Source organism: Gigantopelta aegis, chromosome 8, assembly GCF_016097555.1.
Source record: "Gigantopelta aegis isolate Gae_Host chromosome 8, Gae_host_genome, whole genome shotgun sequence".
NCBI lineage: Eukaryota > Metazoa > Mollusca > Gastropoda > Neomphalida > Peltospiridae > Gigantopelta > Gigantopelta aegis.
Genome location: NC_054706.1, coordinates 962472 through 989723, shown reverse-complemented (window position 1 = coordinate 989723; position 27252 = coordinate 962472). Strand labels below are relative to the sequence as shown.

The 27252-nt window shown below is 35.9% G+C and overlaps 1 protein-coding gene across 1 annotated transcript in view; it reads right to left on the bottom strand.

Moving 5' to 3' along the window:
• LOC121378613 (long-chain-fatty-acid--CoA ligase 5-like) overlaps positions 1-27252 on the bottom strand; it is a 105639-nt gene that overhangs the window by 62930 nt on the left and 15457 nt on the right. The window contains exons 2-5 of the mRNA XM_041506872.1: positions 9598-9759; positions 5060-5171; positions 3418-3485; positions 647-748 (exon numbers count right to left, since the gene is read on the bottom strand). Coding sequence (XP_041362806.1) covers positions 647-748; positions 3418-3485; positions 5060-5171; positions 9598-9759 — 444 coding nt within the window. The remainder of the gene's footprint in view (positions 1-646; positions 749-3417; positions 3486-5059; positions 5172-9597; positions 9760-27252) is intronic.

Here is a 27252-nt window from a genome sequence, read left to right as displayed (position 1 = left end):
TCGACACCCACACCCCTCTGGATCCGCGTCTGGGTTATTAGGGCAAACAAAACTTTTGATCTCAAATGGTCCCATATCTCCAGTCCAGCCTGGTTTTCTGCCGATAAGTATATATTTAAAATAGCACGTTTAGGAGCCACTCCCTTCGATAGGCGAAGACGCCAAGTTTCCATCGTTCGTTCATTGACTTTATAAACATTAATTGTGCTTCGCAGTTACAGCGTGTCACTTTTAGCCCATGCTTCATAACTATCCCACATTCGCACTTACTACAATCAAACAGAATTTAAAAGCCAGGCTTGTTATCTCATGCTAGGGTCAGACTACCAACTGGCAGCAAATAGTTAACCAAGTTGACGGTTATACGACCAGAATCGAGTTGTAAGACCACTCAGACTAGCAACTGGACAGTCGTATAAGTCGTGACAGCAGAACGTTAGTCAATTTTGTGCTGGCAGTTGGTAGTCTGTGCCTAACAAAAGTCTTTAACAAATAAATTCTAAATATTTTCGTCAGCTTAAAAGTTCTTATCACGAATGTTAATCATTCCCAGTTTCAACAGTGAACGTTTATAGAGTATTTTAATAAATAAATAAATAAATAAATTAGTTAATTAATTAATTTTACAATAAATCTAAAACCTTACCTCTATTCTATTTGTGCTGTAAATAGCTACATAAGTTTTGTTTCCCGCTGACAAACCTAAATTGATCAAACCCGAACCAAAAGCGTGTGCTTTGTCATAAACCTAAAAATGAGAATAAAACAATGGCGTAAGATTTCACAAACGTCTAAAAATGAATACATAAATACCCCCCCCCCCCCCCCCCCCCCCAGTACACTTGACACGGGCTTGTTTTAAAACGACTGATATTTTTATAACAGCCAAGTTTTAATAAGTTTCAATCTCGCTTTCCTATGGTAAAGAGGGCGGGACGTTGCCCAGTTGTAAAGCGCTATCCTGATGCGCGGTTGGTCTAGGATCGACCCCCGTCGGTGGGCCCATTGGACCATTTCTCATTCCAGCCCGTGCACCACGACTGGTATAACAAATGCCATGGTATGTACTGTCCTTTCTGTGGGATAGTGCATATAAAAGACCTCTTGTTACAAATGGACAAATGTAGCAGATTTCGTCTCTAAGATTATTTATGTCAGAAATATCGAATGTCTGACAACAAATAACCGATAATGAATAAATCAATGTGCTCTAGTTGTGTAACTAAGCAAAACACAGTTTATACATCGACTCCTATTGCAAAGACAAATGTATACAGGTTTGTAGCAGTCGCGACCACGTGATCACAGCCCTTTGACGACAAACACGACAGTCTGCTTTCTTTAACGACACCACTAGAGCACATCGATTAATGAATTATCAGCTATTGGTTGTCAAAGATTTGATTATTTTGCCAAGTAGTCTTCAGGGGAAATGCGTTAAATTGTTCCATTAGCCGAACTAGAGAGATAATACGATTAATCTCAGGCCGCGAAATGTTACATATCAACTGAATAACTTCAAGCAGTTGCAATAACGTGTTTAAGGTCACTTTAGACAGTACTGTCCAACTTATCTTAGCGCTACAAATGTAAACATCTGGAAGACAGATTCCCTTGTAGAGCTCCGCCTGACGTTGTCTATTTCACTAAACGTGCGATTCATTGTCATCTATATTTTAAACAACATCTAAAGAAAACCATAAAAGTAATGTTGTATTGTAAATGCCTAAATAGTGAAAAGTAGACTATATGACGGCCCCTCAGAATACACTGTCAACTAGCTCGAGGTGTCCTCTGGCGCTGCTCTGTTTATACAGTATACTGGCTGGTCTGTTTTGTTTATACAATATACCAACTGGCCTGTTTTTACAATATACCGATTGGTCTATTTATACAATATACCGGGTTGTCTGTTTATACAATATATCGACTGGTCTGTTTATACAATATACCGACTGGTCTGTTTATATAATATACCGGCTTGTCTGTTTATATAATATATAGGCTGGTCTGTTCATACACTATACTGGCTGGTCTGTTTATACAATATACCGGCATGTCTGTTTATACAATATACCGGCTGGCCAGTTTATACAATATATCAGCTGGTCTATTTATACAATATACCGGCATGGTCTGTTTATACAACATACGGGCTGGTCTGTTTATATAATATACCGGCTACTCTGATTATACAACATACTGGCTAGTCTGTTTATACAATACACCGGCTGGTCTGTTTATACAATATACCGGCTGGTCTGTTTATGTAATATACTGGCTGGTCTATTTATACAATATACCAGCTGATCTGTTTATACAATATACCGGCTGGTCTCTTTTTGTAATCTACTGACTGGTCTGTTTATACAATATACCATCTGGTCTGTTTATACAGTATACCAGCTAGTCTGTTTATGTAATATACCGGCTGGTCTGTTTATACAATATACCGACTGGTCTGTTTTTGTAATATACCGACTGGTCTGTTCATACAATATACCAGCTGGTCTGTTTATACAATATACTGGCTGGTCTGTTTTGTTTATACAATATACCGACTGGTCTGTTTATACAATATACCGACTGGTCTGTTTATATAATATACCGGCTGGTCTGTTTATGTAATATACCGACCAGTCTGTTTATATAATATACCGACTGTTCTGTTTATGTAATATATCATCTGGTCTGTTTATACAATATACATGTTGGTCTGTTTATACAATATACCATCTGGTCTGTTTATATAATATACCGACTGGTCTGTTTATACAATATACCGGCTTGTCTGTTTATACAATATACCAGCTGGTCTGTTTATACAGTATACCGGCTGGTCTGTTTATGTAATATACCGGCTGGTCTGCTTATACAATATACCGACTGGTCTGTTTATACAATATACCAGCTGGTATGTTTATACAATATACTGGCTGGTCTGTTTTGTTTATACAATATACCAACTGGCCTGTTTATACAATATACCGACTGATCTGTTTATACAATATACCGGATTGTCTGTTTATACAATATACCGACCAGTCTGTTTATATAATATACCGACTGGTCTGTTTATGTAATATATCATCTGGTCTGTTTATACAATATACCAACCAGTCTGTTTATATAATATACCGACTGGTCTGTTTATGTAATATATCATCTGGTCTGTTTATACAATATACCTGTTGGTCTGTTTATACAATATACCGTCTGGTCTGTTTATACAATATACCATCTGATCTGTGTATGTATTATACCAACCGGCCTGTTTATATCTCATAGCAGTTGGATGTTTATATCTTGTACTAGCTGGTGGTAGTACAACAGACCAGCGCTTGAGGACACTCGAGATAGTAGCGAAGCTGTTAATGATCTTGTAACTACGCCCAATTATGTAGGACGAATCCTCACCTCTCTGTATGACAACCATTGGTATTCCTTATTAGGTCCGGTCCTTGCTCCGAGACAATTTCCGTTTTCTACAAAATAAATTAACAATATAAAAATGAGAGTTTTAACTTCTATTAGAACAATATCAAAGGCGGGTAATACTAGTTAGTGTTAAATGAATTTAATCATGTAAAATAAAAAGGTTTAAAATTATTGTTATTTATACTTATTTTCGTGCTTATATACAATTAATATCCAAGCATGCTGATCTGAGCACACACGCCTCAGCTAGTTGGGCTATCTATCCACAACAGTGGGTTAGTTGTTAGTTGTTATTGAAAGAGAAGAGGGTGTAGTAGCCTTACACCTACCCACTGAGTCGTTAAACTTGCTCTTGGTGAGAGCCGGTACCGCGATGCGAACCCAGTACCTACCAGCCTTTAGTCCGGTATTAAGTGTTTAAAATTTCGACAACAATAACAAGAACATTACTTACATTAGCCACAACAAAACCACTTTTCTTTCTTACTCGTCTCCACTGGCAGTCTTAGCGAAGGAAAAATCGAATTGTATAACAACTTATAAAAACGTGGGCCTCGTTAAATAAAACTTCCTCACTTGAAATGAACGGAAAGAGGGAATGCACATCCTAGCCATTAAAGCTTGAGAGTCTGGGAGACCATTCCCCTCCCATAATCCTCGTATATGAATATCAGAACCTAACTTAGCGTTTCTGACTGGCATTAATTTTCGTCAGTCGTAATATACCGTACACGTTGTATTATACGTAATATATTATACACGTTGTGTTATACATAATATACCGTACACTTTTTTATTATACATAATATACCGTACACCTTGTGTTATACGTAATATACCGTACACGTTGCATTATACATAATATACCGTACACTTTTTTATTATACATAGTATACCGTACACATTGTGTTATACGTAATATACCGTACACGTTGCATTATACATAATATACCGTACACTTTTTTTTTATTATACATAATATACCGTACACATTGTGTTATACGTAATATACCGTACACGTTGCATTATTCATAATATACCGTACACTTTTTTTATTATACATAATATACCGTACACCTTGTGTTATACGTAATATACCGTATACGTTGCAGTATACGTAATATACTGTACACCCTGTGTTATACGTAATACACCGTATACGTTGCATTATACGTAGTATACCATACACGTTGTATTATACGTAATATACCGTACACGTTGTATTATACGTAATATACCGTACACCTTGTTTTATACGTAATATACCGTACACGTTGCATTATACGTAATATACCGTACACGTATTATATGTAATATACCGTACACCTTGTGTTATACGTAATATACAGTACACCTTGTGTTATACGTAATATACCGTACACCGTGTGTTATACGTAATATACTATACACGTTGCATTATACGTAATATACCATACACGTTGTGTTATACGTAATATACCGTACACCTTGTGTTATACGTAATATACCGTAAACGTATGCATACGTAATATACCGTACACGTTGTATGCATACGTAATATACCGTACACGTTGTATTATACGTAATATATCGTACACGTTGTATGACACGTACTATACCGTACACTTTGTACTATACGTACTCGAGACTCGCATGCCTCTGAGAAATGCCTCGTGGAGAGTTCTGACGTCATCATAGAGATACTCCATCAGCGGAGAGTCGTTCGTTATAAACGCGGCCACTCGAGACCCGTCCTAGATGTGAAAACAAAAATCATTTAACAATCCAAACTCGCTAATATTGAAATAAATGTAATTAAGGAAATGAAATATGTTATTCAGCTTTGTTAAATTCCCATCCAAATCCCGACCAGGTTATTTTTAGGATACCGCTGGCTGTGAAGTACCACATGTTCTGAAATTCAAACTTCCGTTTAACAGAATGAATACTACACAAATATCTTAAATTATGGCTATTAAGAGTGTGCATCGTGCCTCTCCACACCACATGAATAGTTCCTATCTCTTCAATTTCCCACCAGAACAGTATATGAGAAAGCATTCACTCTCCTTCCTTCAAATCCATGCGAAATTCCTTTTCATATTAAATTAAATCTTGGCTGTAAGATAAAACATAGTGATGGGGAAAAAAAGAGGAGATTGCACCAACACTAATAGGAAAGAGTGAATGTAACCAAAACCCTCATCCATAGTAAAAAAAGAAGTTATAAAGTTTGTTTTGTTTAACGACACCACTGGAGCACATTGATTAATTAACCATTGGATGTCAAACATTTGGTAATTCTGACTCATCAGAGGAAACCCGCTACATTTTTCCTAATGCAGAAAGGGACCTTTTATATGCACTTTCCCTCAGACAGGAAAGTACATACCATGGCCTTTGTCCAGTTGTGGTGCACTGGTTGGAACGAGAAAAACCCAGTACAGTCGTGGTGCACTGGTTGAAACGAGAAAAAACAACAACAATCAGCTGAATGAATCCATAGTGTCAGGAAGTTAACCGAGTTGTTGCCATTCAACCTCACGTGACTTACATTCAATCCGACATTACAGGAAGTTAACCGTGTTGTTGCCATTCATCCTCACGTGACTTACATTCAATCCGACATTACAGGAAGTTAACCGTGTTGTTGCCATTCATCCTCACGTGACTTACATTCAATCCGACATTACAGGAAGTTAGCCGTGTTGTTGCCATTCAACCTCACGTGACTTACATTCAATTCGACATTACAGGAAGTTAACCGTGTTGTTGCCATTCAACCTCACGTGACTTACATTCAATCCGACATTACAGGAAGTTAACCGTGTTGTTGCCATTCAACCTCACGTGACTGACATTCAATCCGACATTACAGGAAGTTAACCGTGTTGTTGCCATTCAACCTCACGTGACTGACATTCAATCCATTCAACCTCACGTGACTGACATTCAATCCAACATTACAGGAAGTTAACCGTGTTGTTGCCATTCAACCTCACGTGACTGACATTCAATCCGACATTACAGGAAGTTAACCTTGTTGTTGCCATTCAACCTCACGTGACTGCCATTCAATCCGACATTACAGGAAGTTAACCGAGTTGTTGCCATTCAACCTCACGCGACTGACATTCAATCCGACATTACAGGAAGTTAACCGTGTTGTTGCCATTCAACCTCACGCGACTGACATTCAATCCGACATTACAGGAAGTTAACCGTGTTGTTGCCATTCAACCTCACGTGACTGACATTCAATCCGACATTACAGGAAGTTAACCGTGTTGTTGCCATTCAACCTCACGCGACTTACATTCAATCCGACATTACAGGAAGTTAACCGAGTTGTTGCCATTCAACCTCACGTGACAATGGGTAGGTTGTTGCCATTCAACCTCACGACATTACAGGAAGTTAACCGTGTTGTTGCCATTCAACCTCACGTGACTGACATTCAATCCGACATTACAGGAAGTTAACCGTGTTGTTGCCATTCAACCTCACGTGACTGACATTCAATCCGACATTACAGGAAGTTAACCGTGTTGTTGCCATTCAACCTCACGCGACTGACATTCAATCCGACATTACAGGAAGTTAACCGTGTTGTTGCCATTCAACCTCACGCGACTTACATTCAATCCGACATTACAGGAAGTTAACCGTGTTGTTGCCATTCAACCTCACGCGACTTACATTCAATCCGACATTACAGGAAGTTAACCGGGTTGTTGCTACCGGCCTCGGTGGGGTCGTGGTAGGCCATCGGTCTACAGGCTGGTAGGTACTGGGTTCGGATCCCAGTCGAGGCATGGGATATTTAATCCAGATACCGACTCCAAACCCTGAGTGAGTGCTCCGCAAGGCTCAATGGGTAGGTGTAAACCACTTGCTCTGACCAGTGATCCATAACTGGTTCAACAAAGGCCATGGTTTGTGCTATCCTGCCTGTGGGAAGCGCAAATAAAAGATCCCTTGCTGCCTGTCGTAAAAAAGTAGCCTATGTGGCGACAGCGGGTTTCCTCTCAAAATCTGTCTGGTCCTTAACCATATGTCTGACGCCATATAACCGTAAATAAAATGTGTTGAGTGCGTCGTTAAATAAAACATTTCTTTCTTTCTTTTTCCGAGTTGTTGCCATTCAACCTCACGCGACTGACATTCAATCCAACATTACAGGAAGTTAACCGTGTTGTTGCCATTCAACCTCACGTGACTTACATTCAATCCGACATTACAGGAAGTTAACCGTGTTGTTGCCATTCAACCTCACGTGACTTACATTCAATCCGACATTACAGAAAGTTAACCGTGTTGTTGCCATTCAACCTCACGTGACTGACATTCAATCCAACATTACAGGAAGTTAACCGTGTTGTTGCCATTCAACCTCACGTGACTGACATTCAATCCGACATTACAGGAAGTTAACCGTGTTGTTGCCATTCAACCTCACGTGACTGACATTCAATCCATTCAACCTCACGTGACTGACATTCAATCCAACATTACAGGAAGTTAACCGTGTTGTTGCCATTCAACCTCACGTGACTGACATTCAATCCGACATTACAGGAAGTTAACCGTGTTGTTGCCATTCAACCTCACGTGACTGACATTCAATCCAACCTTACAGGAAGTTAACCGTGTTGTTGCCATTCAACCTCACGTGACTGACATTCAATCCAACCTTACAGGAAGTTAACCGTGTTGTTGCCATTCAACCTCACGTGACTGACATTCAATCCGACATTACAGGAAGTTAACCGAGTTGTTGCCATTCAACCTCACGTGACTGACATTCAGTCCGACATTACATTATAGTGTACGTCAAACAGACACTACCAAGCGTTCCCTTTGTTCTCTCGGTATAAGAGGGTATTGTTTTGGTAAACACAAAAGTCGCTTCTAAACTAAAAAGGCGCCTGTTGATATTGTTTGTGTGACATCTGGCCCTTTTGTCCTAATTATGTAAAAACCTGGGGATGCACATTACGTTATGTGAAATGACAGACCCACAAATAAAAAGCTGATGGGGAAAACAGCAGAGACTGGAGAGAGTAGGAATGAGATGTGGAGATGGCCAGTAAAAGAGGTTGAATGATGGGAGAAGCTGCCAGATTAATTAATAATTGAATGTTAGATGTCAAACATTTGGTTTTGGTAATTCCGACCCGTAGACATCAGGGTAAACTCGCTACATTTTTCCATCAGCAGCAAGGGATCTTTAAAGGGACATTCCTGAGTTTGCTGCAATTTTAAAGATGTTATCGACTAACAGAGACATTTTAACGATTGTAATTACATATCAAATATATTTTTCTGCATAATATATTAGTGGCTGTATATTAAACGTGTTCCTGATCGTTCTAATATTTGTACTAGGTAAAATTTCATTTTATTTCCTAAAAATATATTTTTATTCGTACATACGAAATTATTTGAAGACAAAACCCAGTTTGGGCTTCTTACAAATATTAAGATGACCAGAAACACATTGAATATACAGACACTGATATTCTAAACAAAAAAATATATTTAATATGTAACTTTAATAGTAGAAATATTTTATTAGTCGGAAACATCTTATAATGCAGCAAACTCGGGAATGTCCCTTTAATATGTACTTTCCCACAGACAGGAAAGCACATACCACGGCCTTTGACCAGTTGTGGTGCAATGGTGAGAACAAGGAAAACCCAGTTAGTTGAATAGATCCATCGAAGTTATTGGATCCTAAGCAAGCACTCCAAGCGATCACCCTACCGAGTGAGCTAAATCCCGCCCCCAAAACGGATGATGAACATGAGTTAAAAGAAAGTGTAAAATAATCAACAAAACAATACTGTATAGTCATATTCACAAAACAATACTGTATAGTCATATTCACAAAACAATACTGTATAGTCATATTCACAAAACAAACCACACTGACGCATACCAAGAACAGAACCTTTTCAAAATGAATCAGTTAAAATGGATTCACCGAGGTGGTTCGGTCCTGCGACGTAAGCACCACAGACGAACACTCACTGAGCTTATGGGATAGAATTCAAAGGAAAATGAAACGAAGGAATGGGGATGGATGGCGCGGGGTGGGGGTATAGGGGTGGAGTTCTTAAACAGAAATAGAAAACCAAAACAACAACAAAACGGAAAAAAATAAGACCGACTCACCTCCAGCTCTCTGGACTGATTTTCAAGCGGGACAATTGGTACTAGGGGTTGGATCTTGTGTGCCATGTAGTACCTTGCTGCAGCTATACCTATCACAGTGACAGCTCCAGCACCCACAAGATAAGCCGATTGTAGATATGTACTCTCCATCTTGTTCTGTGTCTGCAACAACAACCACTAGATGCAGTTATTAAACGTATCTAAACTGGAATGTAAGTTGCGGAAAGGTTATGCTCATCTACTTCTGATATCATCAATGCTTTGGCAATGATTGTGAGTACGTCATAACATTTCTATGTGTAAATCCACTGGCCTCTATCTTGTACCTGTGGATTTGTCAAACCAGGATTGGGAGTGGTCGGCCTCTCACAAAAAAAAGCAAATGTGTATCGCCTTGTGTGTTGCTCGTAGGCACCAGAAGGTCCACGTCCAATACCCAGAGCAGGTACAGAACTAACTATAGTTGTGCTGGCCTTCTTCGGTAATGCTTCTCGGTTTGAGGGTAGGAACCTAGTAGTATAAAATCTACATTTACAATCTACAATCTGGATTTAAAATATGAACAGAGAATCCAGCTTTTGTTGCCTTTGTTTCATGCCAGATCGTCAAAGCGTTGAGCTCTTCCTGGGAACTAACACATGGTTTGAAATTACCATCTCTGTTTGACATGACACTGTTATGTGTTGCTCCAATGACATGTTCTTGAGCATTATTTATAAGCATCTGGGTCACAGGCAGAATAACACACACATATACACACACACACACACACATGCACAGAGAGAGAGAGAGAGAGAGAGAGAGAGAGAGAGAGAGAGAGAGAGAGAGAGAGAGAGAGAGAGAGAGAGAGAGACGTCATTTTGGATGTCCTTACATCAAAATAAATTAGTGCGTAACGTTTTTGTTTTTTGAACGCTGGGCAGCTTTCAGTGTAAAATTGCTATTGAAATGTTTTTATTTGATGACAATGAATGCAGACGTCAATTATGGAGTGTTACCCTAGTACGTTTGCTTAAATGTCAATAAACCTAGTACCGTGACCTCAATTAATTTACATCTAATTTTCAAAGTTATCAAATTCTTAAAGTATGTGATCTAAAAAATATCACATGCTTTGATTGCACTGAAAATGTAACATATTATATATAATTTGATTGTGTAATTTTAGTTTAATTATAAAACAAAGATCTGAAAGGTAATAAATTCGTTACGCCGTTTTTACGCCCCTCCAAAACCTGTATTTCCTTTTAAATATCAATAAAACTCAAAATAAGTGCACAATGTGCGTTAATGTTACAACTCAAAGAGGATGATAAAACGCACGGATTGTTTTGATCGTGAATCACGTGACGTGACGTCGTACGTGTGAAGGGTGTGATTTGAATTAGGATTTGAAACACTCAGTTTGTGTATACGTTGTGTGCACACTGTGGCAATATTCTTTCTTGTTTGTTACTGGAACACTAAATCGGAACCTTGCTGTCACATTATTTACAACATTGTATAACTTTTCAACAATGCGACGTCTCCAACGTCAATCACGTCTCAGGGCTGTAGGCATGCTCCAAGTTGGCACCATCCAACGAATTGTGGCTCGTAGACTTAATGAGTCACAATCAGTCATTATCCGATTGTGGTCCCGATATCGACAAACCAGAAATGTGAATGATCGTCCCCGTTCAGGGCGGTCAAGGGCCATAACTCCGGTTCAGGACCGCTTCATTAGGACTTAAACGTTGAGGAATCGAGGTCAGTCAGCCAATCAAATCGCAAGAGAACTCCATGTTACAACTGGCGTTACAGTGTCTGTTCAGACTCTTTGTAACAGACTACATAGAAGTAACATCCACGCATGTCCATCCTGCGTTATCCCACATTGCTGCCAGACGTCAATGGTGTACACATCGTAGATATTGGGCTAACGTTGGGTCCAGATTAACACTAGACTTCCACGATCTACGGCAGCGTATCTGCCGACGTCCCAGTGAACGCTACACCAACGTCAACGTTCGTCCTCATGACCAATTTGAAGGAGGGTCCATTATGGTGTGGGGTGGCATCACTATGACTCATAAAACCCAGCTGCATATTGTTCATGGGAGGGTCACTGGGAAGTACTACCGTGACAACATCCTTGCACCGATCGTTGTGCCATTCGCACGTCAGACTGGACACCATTTTGTTTGTCAGGACGACAACGCCCGTGCTCTAAGGAGTCTACTGGTGACTGCGTATCTGCAGCAATAGAACATCACCACACTACCGTGGCCAGCACTAAGCCCAGAACTTTTACCCACGTGGGACAACTTGGCTAAATTAGTCGTCGCTCTCCAAGAGGAATGAAACAGGATCCCCCAAAATGTTATTGGACGTTTAATCAGGAGCATGTCATGTCGGATTCGTGTGTGCTTGGCGAACCGCGTGTTTTTTATCCGCTACTAGTGCAAATATTGAAAACATCAAATTGACAAGAACAACTCCTCCAGACCTACGTCACAATCCTGGCTATAATCTTTAATGCCAATCCCTTGTCACATGAGTGCTTGTGTTTTACCATTAGTTAATATTGCAATACCGATTAATACATTTCTGTTATATTGTGTTATCAGGGCTGTAGCTAGGAATGTTTTAATTTTTTGGAGGGGGGGGGGGGGGACGGGCAACTGAGTAGTTAATAGTCTAAAACTCCTTAAACAGGTAAGACGAGAATTTTCTTTAAGTTTCTATAATGCTTTCCGGATTTTTGTAGGGGGGGGGCAAGTGCCCCCCCCCCCCCCCCGCTAGCTACGACCATGGTTATATTTGAATATCTCCTACTTATTTTGAACATTAAATAGAGGATAATAAACAAGTTACCAGTTGTTATCAAATTTATGTCCCGAGTGAAATAATTTTCAGTTGTCACGGGCTTTAGCGAGTGACAAATGAAAATTATTTCACAAGGGACATAAATGTTATAATGACTGGTACCGAGTTTGTTATTCTATTTTATCTCAGCTATTTTTCTCTAAAAGCCTTTATTTTCGACGCACATGCACGAAAGCCAACCTGTATAGAAACGATGTAAACCACTTTACGCACTGTTCTGAGAATTTCTATAACTTTGTAATTTAATCACGTTAATAGATAATTTTCAAAAACAAAAGTTCTCTTTATTCTGCTACAAAATCTAGAAGGAATTGCATTAGAATGATATTTTGTTATAAATTTAACACCAAAAACAGAGAGCCGAAAACGCCAACTCTTTAAACTACATGACGTCATTATGTGTGTTTGCCATATCGTAATGACGACATATTTAGCACCGACAAGGTGATTGGATTGTAAACGTCAAATTGTCCAATAGTATGATGGTTCGTTAGACCAATGCAGAATATTTCTCACTGAGAAAATATGGAAAATATTTTCTCTGTTATGAATGACCTCTGGGGTAATAAATATATATACAGATTTATATACAGATTGGCACAGACACAGACACACATGCCCAGTCTCTCTCTCTCTCTCTCTCTCTCTCTCTCTCTCTCTCTCTCTCTCTCTCTCTCTCTCTCTCTCTCTCTTTCATATATGGTACAGTTTATCAGATGTGAACTTTGATGTGTTTGTGTACATACACACACACACACACACACACACACACACATACGCACACATTAACATATACACAGCTATATGTATAATGAGGGTATCTCTATAATATATGGTACAGTTTATCAGATGTGAACTTTGATATGTTTGTATACACACACACATACATACATGCATACACACACACACACGCACACACACACAAACACAGAGAGACAGATACACACACACACACACACACACACATTAACATATACACAGCTATATGTATAATGAGGGTATCTCTATAATATATGGTACAGTTTATCAGATGTGAACTTTGATGTGTTTGTGTACACACATACATACAGACACACACACAAACACAGAGAGACAGATACACACACACACACACACACACACACACACATACGCACACATACGCACACATTAACATATACACAGCTATATGTATAATGAGGGTATCTCTATAATATATGGTACAGTTTATCAGATGTGAACTTTGATATGTTTGTATACACACACACATACATACATACACACACACACACACACACACACACACACACACACACACACAACACACATACACTAACATATATATAGATATATATATGTATAATGAGGGTATCTCTATACTATATGGTAGTTTATCAGATGTGAACTTTGATGTGTTTGTGTACACACACTACGTTAGATAAAACTGTCTACCAACTCTTGTAAATTGACTATTAATGTTAGCACACTAATATTAACAGTGTAAAATGAAACATACCAGGGCCCAGTTTCACAAAACATCGTAAGCCTAGTTTTGCACGTAAATGTAAATCCAAAACCAAACCGCAATTCGTATTACTATTAACAGTACAACTAATATACATGTAGTTTGAAATACATACATATTTTTCATTTTTCAGTGTGTGTTCAGTGTGCGTGCGTGTGTCTGTCTCTCTGTCTCTCTGTCTCTCTGTCTCTCTCTCTCTCTCTCTCTCTGTGTGTGTGTGTGTGTGTGTGTGTGTGTGTGTGTGTGTGTGAGTGTGTGTGTTAGAGAGACTACTGCCTGTGTGGACTATGTGTGTCGACTGGGTGTTTTCAAGAAGAGTTTGTCATATTTTAAGCATGTTAATGTGTGTACTTTGGAATACTGTAGCTGTCTTTTCCAGAACTGTAACCTCTACCTACAACAATTCCGCATCTACCCGTAAGTGTATCGAGCGAAGGGGACTGGATTATATTTGTATATTACAACTGCTGGCGAATAACTGGTCTACATCTCCAAACTCCAACAGAAGGTTATCAAATTTCAATAATAGGAGCAATTTTGCTATAGATAATTTGTCTCCTCTTTTTACAGGGGGGTGTAATACGTGGTATATTTGATAATGTGTTGGATGTACTAACAAAACATGTACAACAGATGTGTGTTACAATATACCCTGCATATTATTAAACACAATTAGTAACTTACCTATAACAGTACCTCGTGGTGTAATCCCGGTGTTTGCCGCAGCTCGTTGTACATGCTAAGTGATGTGTAAAATCATCACTAAGTCTTGGTGACACGTGATCATCGGGGTCATGTGAGATCTACTGTTTCGATGAGTCTGAATAAGCCGGCGCGTAAAGTTGCCGTTAGCCTTGACAAGCGAGCTTATCAATGCATGACAAGGGGTTATATGGCTTTCACACAGAGATAAACAATGAATGAGTGTGTGTTTAACAAAACCCCAGCACGATACAGAGTTAAAGAGAAAATTGATGATTATTTAAATTGATTAATTAATAATAGACTCCCCCTCCAATACATTTGTCACGACAGGAACTTCTATGACCACTCACATTTATTTTATTTTATTTATTTTAATTTTGTATTATTTTTGTTAAGAAGCTTATTACCCTCAGAAACATTATTTTATGACACATGATGCTATAAAATTTGAATAATATAGGCGTACCGTAATTATTGCATATTAAAACCAAAAAAAAAGAAGTAAAGTTTGTTTTATTTAACGACGCCACTAGAGCACATTGATTTTTTATCTTATCATCGGCTATTGGACGTCAAAGCATATTAAAACAGTACTGATATACATGGATATGTGCATGCATAAAAATTCTATGACAAATGCGGTTAACAATGAAAACTTGAAATGAAAGAAAAAGAGTTCAAGAAAAGTTACGGTAAAAAAAGAGAAAAGGAAAGGACGGAATAGAACAACGTTAGATATAGAAGTCAATGCATTTCATGTTGTCATAAATTTATCTAGAACAATATATTGACATGCATTATTTGTAGGAATTTGGACCAACGTGCCCAATAGCCCTCATATTTTTTTGAATTGACAGTTTTTATATAATATATATTTTTCAATTTGTGTTTTATCGTTTAACAAATTTAAAAGCGCGTATACGTTCGGTTCCTGGTTTTGCATTTTACATTAGTAATGAGCCTTTTGGGTTTATTGTTATTTATGATTCCAAAAAACCCTGTCTGTTTATCAAATTGTATGTGTTCACCTTTGTCCTGGTCACACTGTTCAATTTCTTTCCATACATCTAAGACTTTGGAACAGTCCTAGAAAACACATGCTCCAATGTTTCTCACTATGCAGGGCAAAATTCACACATGTTTGATTCTATATATTTTATTTTATAAAGAAAAGTGTAATTGCTATTATTTTTTGTAGGATTTTATATTGACACCATAATACTGGTGGGTCTTTTATACATTGAAATGGTAAATTATAGACATTTCTCCACTCTTTTATACATTGAAATGGTAAATTATAGACATTTCTCCTCTCTTTTATACATTGAAATGGTAGATTATAGACATTTCTCCACTCTTATAGATATTGAAATGGTAAATTATAGACATTTCTCCACTCTTTTATACATTGAAATGGTAGATTATAGACATTTCTCCACTCTTATAGAGATAATATGTAACTTAAATCTGAACAATTTATACATTGAAATGGTAGATTATAGACATTTCTCCACTCTTTTATACATTGAAATGGTAAATTATAGACATTTCTCCACTCTTTTATACATTGAAATGGTAAATTATAGACATTTCTCCACTCTTATAGACATTGCAATGGTAAATTATAGACATTTCTCCACTCTTATAGACATTGAAATGGTAAATTATAGACATTTCTCCACTCTTATAGACATTGAAATGGTAAATTATAGACATTTCTCCACTCTTTTATACATTGAAATGGTAGAATATAGACATTTCTCCACTCTTATAGACATTGAAATGGTAGATTATAGACATTTCTCCACTCTTTTATACATTGAAATGGTAGGTTATAGACATTTCTCCACTCTTATAGAGATAATATGTAACTTAAATCTGAACAATTTATACATTGAAATGGTAGATTATAGACATTTCTCCACTCTTATAGAGATAATATGTAACTTAAATCTGAACAATTTATACATTGAAATGGTAGATTATAGACATTTCTCCACTCTTTTATACATTGAAATGGTAGATTATAGACATTTCTCCACTCTTATAGACATTGAAATGGTAAATTATAGACATTTCTCCACTCTTATAGACATTGCAATGGTAAATTATAGACATTTCTCCACTCTTATAGACATTGAAATGGTAAATTATAGACATTTCTCCACTCTTATAGACATTGAAATGGTAAATTATAGACATTTCTCCACTCTTATAGACATTAAAATGGTAAATTATAGACATTTCTCCACTCTTTTATACATTGAAATGGTAGATTATAGACATTTCTCCACTCTTATAGACATTGAAATGGTAGATTATAGACATTTCTCCACTCTTTTATACATTGAAATGGTAGATTATAGACATTTCTCCACTCTTATAGAGATAATATGTAACTTAAATCTGAACAATTTATACATTGAAATGGTAGATTATAGACATTTCTCCACTCTTATAGAGATAATATGTGACTTAAATCTGAACAATTTATACATTGAAATGGTAGATTATAGACATTTCTCCACTCTTATAGAGATAATATGTAACTTAAATCTGAACAATTTATACATTGAAATGGTAGATTATAGACATTTCTCCACTCTTTTATACATTGAAATGGTAAATTATAGACATTTCTCCACTCTTTTATACATTGAAATGGTAAATTATAGACATTTCTCCACTCTTATAGACATTGCAATGGTAAATTATAGACATTTCTCCACTCTTATAGACATTGCAATGGTAAATTATAGACATTTCTCCACTCTTATAGACATTGAAATGGTAAATTATAGACATTTCTCCACTCTTATAGACATTGAAATGGTAGATTATAGACATTTCTCCACTCTTTTATACATTGAAATGGTAGATTATAGACATTTCTCCACTCTTATAGACATTGAAATGGTAGATTATAGACATTTCTCCACTCTTATAGACATTGAAATGGTAAATTATAGACATTTCTCCACTCTTTTATACACTGAAATGGTAGATTATAGACATTTCTCCACTCTTATAGACATTGAAATGGTAGATTAGAGACATTTCTCCACTCTTATAGAGATTGAAATGGTAGATTATAGACATTTCTCCACTCTTATAGAGATTGAAATGGTAAATTATAGACATTTCTCCACTCTTTTATACATTGAAATGGTAGATTATAGACATTTCTCCACTCTTATAGACATTGACATGGTAGATTATAGACATTTCTCCACTCTTTTATACATTGAAATGGTAGATTATAGACATTTCTCCACTCTTATAGACATTGAAATGGTAGATTATAGACATTTCTCCACTCTTATAGACATTGAAATGGTAAATTATAGACATTTCTCCACTCTTATAGACATTGAAATGGTAAATTATAGACATTTCTCCACTCTTTTATACATTGAAATGGTAGATTATAGACATTTCTCCACTCTTATAGACATTGAAATGGTAGATTATAGACATTTCTCCACTCTTATAGAGATTGAAATGGTAAATTATAGACATTTCTCCACTCTTATAGACATTGAAATGGTAGATTATAGACATTTCTCCACTCTTTTATACATTGAAATGGTAGATTATAGACATTTCTCCACTCTTATAGACATTGAAATGGTAAATTATAGACATTTCTCCACTCTTTTATACATTGAAATGGTAGATTATAGACATTTCTCCACTCTTATAGACATTGAAATGGTAGATTATAGACATTTCTCCACTCTTATAGACATTGAAATGGTAAATTATAGACATTTCTCCACTCTTTTATACATTGAAATGGTAGAATATAATTTCTCCACTCTGACATTGAAATGGTAGATTATAGACATTTCTCCACTCTTATAGACATTGAAATGGTAAATTATAGACATTTCTCCACTCTTTTATACATTGAAATGGTAGATTATAGACATTTCTCCACTCTTATAGACATTGAAATGGTAGATTATAGACATTTCTCCACTCTTATAGACATTGAAATGGTAAATTATAGACATTTCTCCACTCTTTTATACATTGAAATGGTAGATTATAGACATTTCTCCACTCTTATAGACATTGAAATGGTAGATTATAGACATTTCTCCACTCTTTTATACATTGAAATGGTAGATTATAGACATTTCTCCACTCTTATAGACATTGAAATGGTAGATTATAGACATTTCTCCACTCTTATAGAGATTGAAATGGTAATTATAGACATTTCTCCACATTGAAATGGTAAATTATAGACATTGACATGGTAGATTATAGACATTTCTCCACTCTTTTATACATTGAAATGGTAGATTATAGACATTTCTCCACTCTTATAGACATTGAAATGGTAAATTATAGACATTTCTCCACTCTTATAGACATTGAAATGGTAGATTATAGACATTTCTCCACTCTTTTATACATTGAAATGGTAGATTATAGACATTTCTCCACTCTTATAGACATTGAAATGGTAAATTATAGACATTTCTCCACTCTTTTATACATTGAAATGGTAGATTATAGACATTTCTCCACTCTTATGGACATTGAAATGGTAGATTATAGAAATTTCTCCACTCTTTTATACATTGAAATGGTAGATTATAGACATTTCTCCACTCTTATAGAGATAATATGTAACTTAAATCTGAACAATTTATATATTGAAATGGTAGATTATAGACATTTCTCCACTCTTATAGAGATAATATGTAACTTAAATCTGAACAATTTATACATTGAAATGGTAGATTATAGACATTTCTCCACTCTTTTATACATTGAAATGGTAAATTATAGACATTTCTCCACTCTTTTATACACTGAAATGGTAAATTATAGACATTTCTCCACTCTTATAGACATTGCAATGGTAGATTATAGACATTTCTCCACTCTTATAGACATTGAAATGGTAAATTATAGACATTTCTCCACTCTTATAGAGATTGAAATGGTAAATTATAGACATTTCGCCACTCTTTTATACATTGAAATGGTAGATTATAGACATTTCTCCACTCTTATAGACCTTGAAATGGTAAATTATAGACATTTCTCCACTCTTATAGAGATAATATGTAACTTAAATCTGAACATTTTATACATTGAAATGGTAGATTATAGACATTTCTCCACTCTTATAGAGATAATATGTAACTTAAATCTGAACAATTTCGTTGGGCAGTTGGTGTTAATGGTAATGTTTGTATCCTTTTGTTTTCTTAAAACATAACTCCAGTTTAAAAGGAAATATGGGATTAGTAGTTATTACCTGTTGATTGTTGATTATTGAAACTGTGTCACGTTTCTAGGTTTTGATTGCGTTTATTAATTCTAAGAAATTCGATTGTATGTTAAATGCGTTTCTAAATGTTTATTAATTCTAAGAAATTCGATTGTATGTTAAATGCGTTTCTAAATGTTCCTTGGTTAAACACTGACACTATTCCTGCATTAAATATCATCTAAATATAATCCCATTGTTCACATAGTGTTCATAATGTAAGGGTTTCCGATCCACATTTAGTTTACTGTTGTATCATCTAAATATAATCCCATTGTTCACATAGTGTTCATAATGTAAGGGTTTCCGATCCACATTTAGTTTACTGTTGTATCATCTAAACTCATTTGGTACGTCATTGTCAGTGGTGCTGGTCAACGTGGTATTCTGGAAACTTTTTCTAACTGTGTATTTTGGGCTTAAACAGTTAACAAGACAAGACTTTATTTACACTCGGGCCGTTGCACAACGGCATAGGAGGAATAAACACGATGGTTGACCGTAAATACATTAATTACAATACATACACAAACACATACACAAACGCATACAATCACACATATCAATATATTATATAATGATACAGATATTTAATACAGATATACGGGTATCCAAGAACTTATGAACGAATCGATTGTTAAACGTATATATGGTGCAGTATATAATGGTAATATTTTATTAAATATTTTTGGTTTTGAATGGTGTTTGTAGTCCAGGGCGTTTTAATTAATTAATTATTATATCTATGAAACATGCTAATTTCTTTAGGGTACTAATTCGTTTATTCCCCATTGGTTCTCTAAATGTGTAAGTACTTGGTCGCGTAAAATAATATGGGTGTAGAAACTGGACTCTTGAATTATGAAAAAAATGGCAAATGAAAAGATAAAGGAACCCGTCGCCAATGTCCATTACATTACATAGTGTACAAATTTTATCTTCTATAAGTGTGTTATTCCAGCGTCCAGTTTCAAATTCTATCTTCTATAAGTATGTTATTCCAGCGTCCAGTTTCAAATTCTATCTTCTATAAGTATGTTATTCCAGCGTCCAGTTTCAAATTCTATCTTCTGTAAGTATGTTATTCATTCCAGCGTCCAGTTTCAAATTCTATCTTCTATAAGTATGTCATTCCAGCGTCCAGTTTCAAATTCTATCTTCTGTAAGTATGTTATTCATTCCAGCGTCCAGTTTCAAATTCTATCTTCTGTAAGTATGTTATTCATTCCAGCGTCCAGTTTCAAATTCTATCTTCTGTAAGTATGTTATTCATTCCAGCGTCCAGTTTCAAATTCTATCTTCTATAAGTATGTCATTCCAGCGTCCAGTTTCAAATTCTATCTTCTGTAAGTATGTTATTCCAGCGTCCAGTTTCAAATTCTATCTTCTATAAGTATGTTATTCATTCCAGCGTCCAGTTTCAAATTGTATCTTCTATAAGTATGTTATTCCAGCGCCCAGTTTCAAATTCTATCTTCTGTAAGTATGTTATTCATTCCAGCGTCCAGTTTCAAATTCTATCTTCTATAAGTATGTTATTCCAGCGTCCAGTTTCAAATTCTATCTTCTGTAAGTATGTTATTCCAGCGTCCAGTTTCAAATTCTATCTTCTGTAAGTATGTTATTCCAGCGTCCAGTTTCAAATTCTATCTTCTATAAGTATGTAATTCCAGCGTCCAGTTTCAAATTCTATCTTCTGTAAGTATGTTATTCATTCCAGCGTCCAGTTTCAAATTCTATCTTCTATAAGTATGTTATTCCAGCGTCCAGTTTCAAATTCTATCTTCTATAAGTATGTTATTCCAGCGTCCAGTTTCAAATTCTATCTTCTATAAGTATGTTATTCCAGCGTCCAGTTTCAAATTCTATCTTCTATAAGTATGTCATTCCAGCGTCCAGTTTCAAATTCTATCTTCTGTAAGTATGTTATTCATTCCAGCGTCCAGTTTCAAATTCTATCTTCTATAAGTATGTCATTCCAGCGTCCAGTTTCAAATTCTATCTTCTGTAAGTATGTTATTCATTCCAGCGTCCAGTTTCAAATTCTATCTTCTATAAGTATGTCATTCCAGCGTCCAGTTTCAAATTCTATCTTCTATAAGTATGTTATTCCAGCGTCCAGTTTCAAATTCTATCTTCTGTAAGTATGTTATTCATTCCAGCGTCCAGTTTCAAATTCTATCTTCTATAAGTATGTCATTCCAGCGTCCAGTTACAAATTCTATCTTCTATAAGTATGTTATTCCAGCGTCCAGTTTCAAATTCTATCTTCTGTAAGTATGTTATTCATTCCAGCGTCCAGTTTCAAATTCTATCTTCTATAAGTATGTCATTCCAGCGTCCAGTTTCAAATTCTATCTTCTGTAAGTATGTTATTCATTCCAGCGTCCAGTTTCAAATTCTATCTTCTGTAAGTATGTTATTCATTCCAGCGTCCAGTTTCAAATTCTATCTTCTGTAAGTATGTTATTCATTCCAGCGTCCAGTTTCAAATTCTATCTTCTATAAGTATGTCATTCCAGCGTCCAGTTTCAAATTCTATCTTCTGTAAGTATGTTATTCCAGCGTCCAGTTTCAAATTCTATCTTCTATAAGTATGTTATTCATTCCAGCGTCCAGTTTCAAATTCTATCTTCTATAAGTATGTTATTCCAGCGCCCAGTTTCAAATTCTATCTTCTGTAAGTATGTTATTCATTCCAGCGTCCAGTTTCAAATTCTATCTTCTATAAGTATGTTATTCCAGCGTCCAGTTTCAAATTCTATCTTCTGTAAGTATGTTATTCCAGCGTCCAGTTTCAAATTCTATCTTCTATAAGTATGTTATTCCAGCGTCCAGTTTCAAATTCTATCTTCTGTAAGTATGTTATTCATTCCAGCGTCCAGTTTCAAATTCTATCTTCTATAAGTATGTTATTCCAGCGTCCAGTTTCAAATTCTATCTTCTGTAAGTATGTTATTCATTCCAGCGTCCAGTTTCAAATTCTATCTTCTATAAGTATGTTATTCCAGCGTCCAGTTTCAAATTCTATCTTCTATAAGTATGTTATTCCAGCGTCCAGTTTCAAATTCTATCTTCTGTAAGTATATTATTCATTCCAGCGTCCAGTTTCAAATTTTATCTTCTATAAGTATGTTATTCCAGCGTCCAGTTTCAAATTCTATCTTCTATAAGTATGTTATTCCAGCGTCCAGTTTCAAATTCTATCTTCTGTAAGTATGTTATTCATTCCAGCGTCCAGTTTCAAATTCTATCTTCTATAAGTATGTTATTCCAGCGTCCAGTTTCAAATTCTATCTTCTATAAGTATGTTATTCCAGCGTCCAGTTTCAAATTCTATCTTCTATAAGTATGTTATTCCAGCGTCCAGTTTCAACGGGTAGGTAATGGTTAGACGTTCGAAATTTTAAGAGTGTTGTCCACTAAAATAAACAATGAACGTTTTCACTTCTTAATTTTACGTGTTAAAATCGACAAATTCAAATCAATATTATTTCGTTTGGAAAGGGTAAAGTTGGGGGGGGGGGGGATTGTTTAAGGACATCATAGATAAAGCATATTGATTTAATAATCATCCGACCCCATACAACCGTAAATATAATGTGTTGAGTGCGTCGTTAAATAAAACATATCCTATCCTTCCTTCCATCTGCTGTTGGATGTCTAACATTTGGTAATTTTGACATATAATCTTAGAGAGGAATCGGGTGCATGTGCAGGGGGAGGGTATTGGAGGTCGAAACCCTTACTTGCCCAAGCTTAAAAAAAAATTGAAATGTATTTTTTGGGGGAGCATGGCCCCATATAAACTTCGCTTAACACAGTCTATAACCCCAACCCCGCTGAAATCCCTGCACACGCGCCTTGGAAACCCGCTAAAAAAATTTTTTTAGCAAGGGATTGTTTATATGTACCATCCCACAGACAGGATATCACATACCATGGTCTTTTTGTATACCCGCCGATGGGGATCGATCCTAGACTGACCGCGCATTTCCGAAAAACACCTTTTTAGGTCTAAGTAATGAATAAAAATAACATAGTCTTGAAAAATGTTACGTAAATCGAACACAGTACTCTCTTCCTCTACCCCTAGAGCGTTACGTAATTAGTAACACCCCCTTACATGTATGCCAACAGCTGGCCACTGTCAAAATTGCAAGGCAAATCCCCCACTCACCGACCCCTGGAAAGGCGTTGTACCATACCTCTATGGATATAAATATGTTTTGGAGATATGAGACGACCCCTCAATCAAGACAGTTAAATTTGTTCAAAAACCTCACGTGATCTCTTGTTGAGGAATTCTATACTTGTGATAAGCCAATGAAAACCGAGATCGGTACGAGCCCGTCAAAAGTGTTCTACTTTCAAAATCATGGCTTTGTTTTTGACATGGATAAGCCAGTGTAGTAAAACCAATGCGGAAAGGCGGCGTCATATATGCACCAAACGTAATTGGATTTTCTGTTCTATATGCTTAAATAATAAAAATATTCCAGGAAATGTAGTTATAACAGGTATGATGTGTCTTAGAACGTTTATTTATACAGAATTAAATATATCATCTTTTTCATATCCCCATATTTCGCATTCATATAATAAAACTGGAAGAACTATCGAGTCGAACATTTTAAGTTTACTTTCGGTTGATAGATAGTTGTCCTTTGATTTTGATAGTACAAAGTACATGGCCTTGGTAGCCCGTTTTTAAAGTCTATTCTTAATTCGAAAGTTGTTTAATTTTGTATAAGTAATTCCTAAGTATTTTTTTTTCTTCATATTTTCTAATATATTATTTCTAATATTAAAATTATGTTTATAATCTCTAGTGTTACCGTTATAAATCAATATTTTCGTTTTGTTACCGTTTATTTCAAGTTTCTATTTATTGCAATACTGATAAAACATATTTAAGGTATTTTGTAGGTCTGCTGCAGTGGTTGATAATAGGGCAGTATCGTTTGCATATAACAAGCAAAACATGTGTAAAGCAATGTCTATTGGGTGATCTTGGTTGTCTGTTGTAGGGGAAACCCCTTCACATCCATGGCTAGATAAATAATCTTCTAAATCATTCAAATACAGGGAAAATATAATCGGGGATACATTTTTACCTTGACGGCTACCGTTGTTACATGGGAATAAAGTGGATTGCTGGTTATTTACGATAATCATTGATTGATGGATAATTCTAAAAAAAAAGTATAGGTTATTTTATGCGGTAGTAGTTTATGCCAAAGCTGTATTTAGGTACCGTGCGAGTGCGAATAATCTTTACATGCTCACACCACTAGAGTTTCGAGCATGTCCGTCCCGGGGCCTGTCTCTGGGTAGCCAGGGGCTTGTCCCGGGACATTTAGATATTTAGGTACCGTATCGACTGCTTCTCAAAATCCACCAAAGCGCAGTATAATTTCTTTTTCCCTTTTTTCAAGATATCTATTAAGTGATGTAATGTTAAAAATTTAATATGGTCTGTAGTTGAATAGCTTTTACGGAACGCGGTTTGGGCCTCACTAATGGTATTATTTTCCTCAATAAATAAACTTAAACGGTTATTAAGTAAAGTTGTGAACAATTTAGAGCAGCAGCAAAGTAATGTGATTGGTCGGTAATTTTCGGGATGTAGCCGACTTCCTTTGTTGTTAAAAATTGGTATAATAATACCGGTATGTCATTCATCTGGTAAGACTCCATTATCAAAAATAGTATTAAAACGTTTAACATAAACTGGCATGAGCGACGTAGCGGTTGACGTAAAGGGACAGACCTAGTTTTTAAACAATAAGGCATATTTTTCACCTAGATCCTAGTTTCAACCCGTAAAAATAGACACTAAGTTTTGTTAATTTATAAACCTGTAACAAATTTGGATACAACAGAGTGAAGAGGGAAATAAGCCATGTAATGAAATGGCACTTTTTAAACACTTGGTTTACTCAAGGATGGAAACAGAATATTTTGCCGCCTTAGAGCGGCCAGACAGAAAAGAAAAATTCCTTAAACACTGGTGTTTCGAAGAGGTCATTGCCTCGTGCAATGACGCCTTCGACATTACTTATAAACTATGAGAAATAATGACTAATTGCACAAAATGTAGAAAAACAGACTTGGACCCCCCGGCTTGTAGCTTTGGGGGCCAGGTTCGCAAACCAGGTTAATTTATTGCAAATACAAAATCTTAACATACACTAAAGAAGATAAATAAAACAGTAATACAAACATGCACTAATTCATATTTTTAAAAACAAGCACTAATATTCATATGTATATTTTTATTTCACATTCAAAGAGAACCTGGTTCATTGTATATAGGGAGGATTTTTCAAAATAAATGGAGCACCCGGCATGTTCGGGAGTGCTTGAAACTAAAAAAAAAAAAAAAAAAAAAAAAAAAAAAAAAAAAAAAAAAGAGTGAAGAGTCTGTGATGTTGAAATACCTTTAAAAATATACTGCAACGCGACTCCATAACCGTTACTTCTCAGACGCACGTGGGTTTTAAAAATATGAAAAAATGCATTTTGTGCTATTAGAAACACCAGGATGATGAGAAACACTTCGGTTGTACAGAAATGGATAATCTAAACAATAAAATCTAAGTAATGTTTGATTTCAGTGATCCTAAACGGCTAAGTAGTGTGTTAGTGTTTACAAACTAGGGTCTGTCCCTTTAACAACGCCAGGATGACCAAATACACTTCAAATGTACGGAAATTGATAATGTAAACCATAAAATCTAAGTCGGGTATGATTTCACTTTTCAAAACCAATATGCCTTTGTGTTTAAAAACTAGGGTATGTCCCTTGAAGTATTTTATAAAAGGCTTTATAATCATCTGACCGTAACTGTCTCATTTTAATTTCTCTTTTAAATTTATATTGTGAAAAAACTTTAAATATACTATTTTTATAAGACTTACTGTCATTAATTAATATCATTTTATTATCTGTAGTTTTATTTCTAGCAAATTATATTGTTTTGTCCTCGAGATACTTCGTACGTAAATAGTTTTGTCTTATCCCGACCCAGGGGCTTGTAACTCGAAGCAGTCGTAAATATTTTGGTGTTACGTGTTCGTCACGACAGCACTTCGACAGTCGTGGGGAACGTTTAGTAGTATAACCCGAAACACACGTAGCTTTGGCGTAAAGCTAGCAAAACACGACTGTAACTCGACAGTCTAAAACACTTACGACAAGGGGATTCCCCTGCTGGCATCAATGATACCCACTGAAAATGTCTGTAGCGTTTATTGACAACAAATGGGTGGGTGTAGTTCAGTG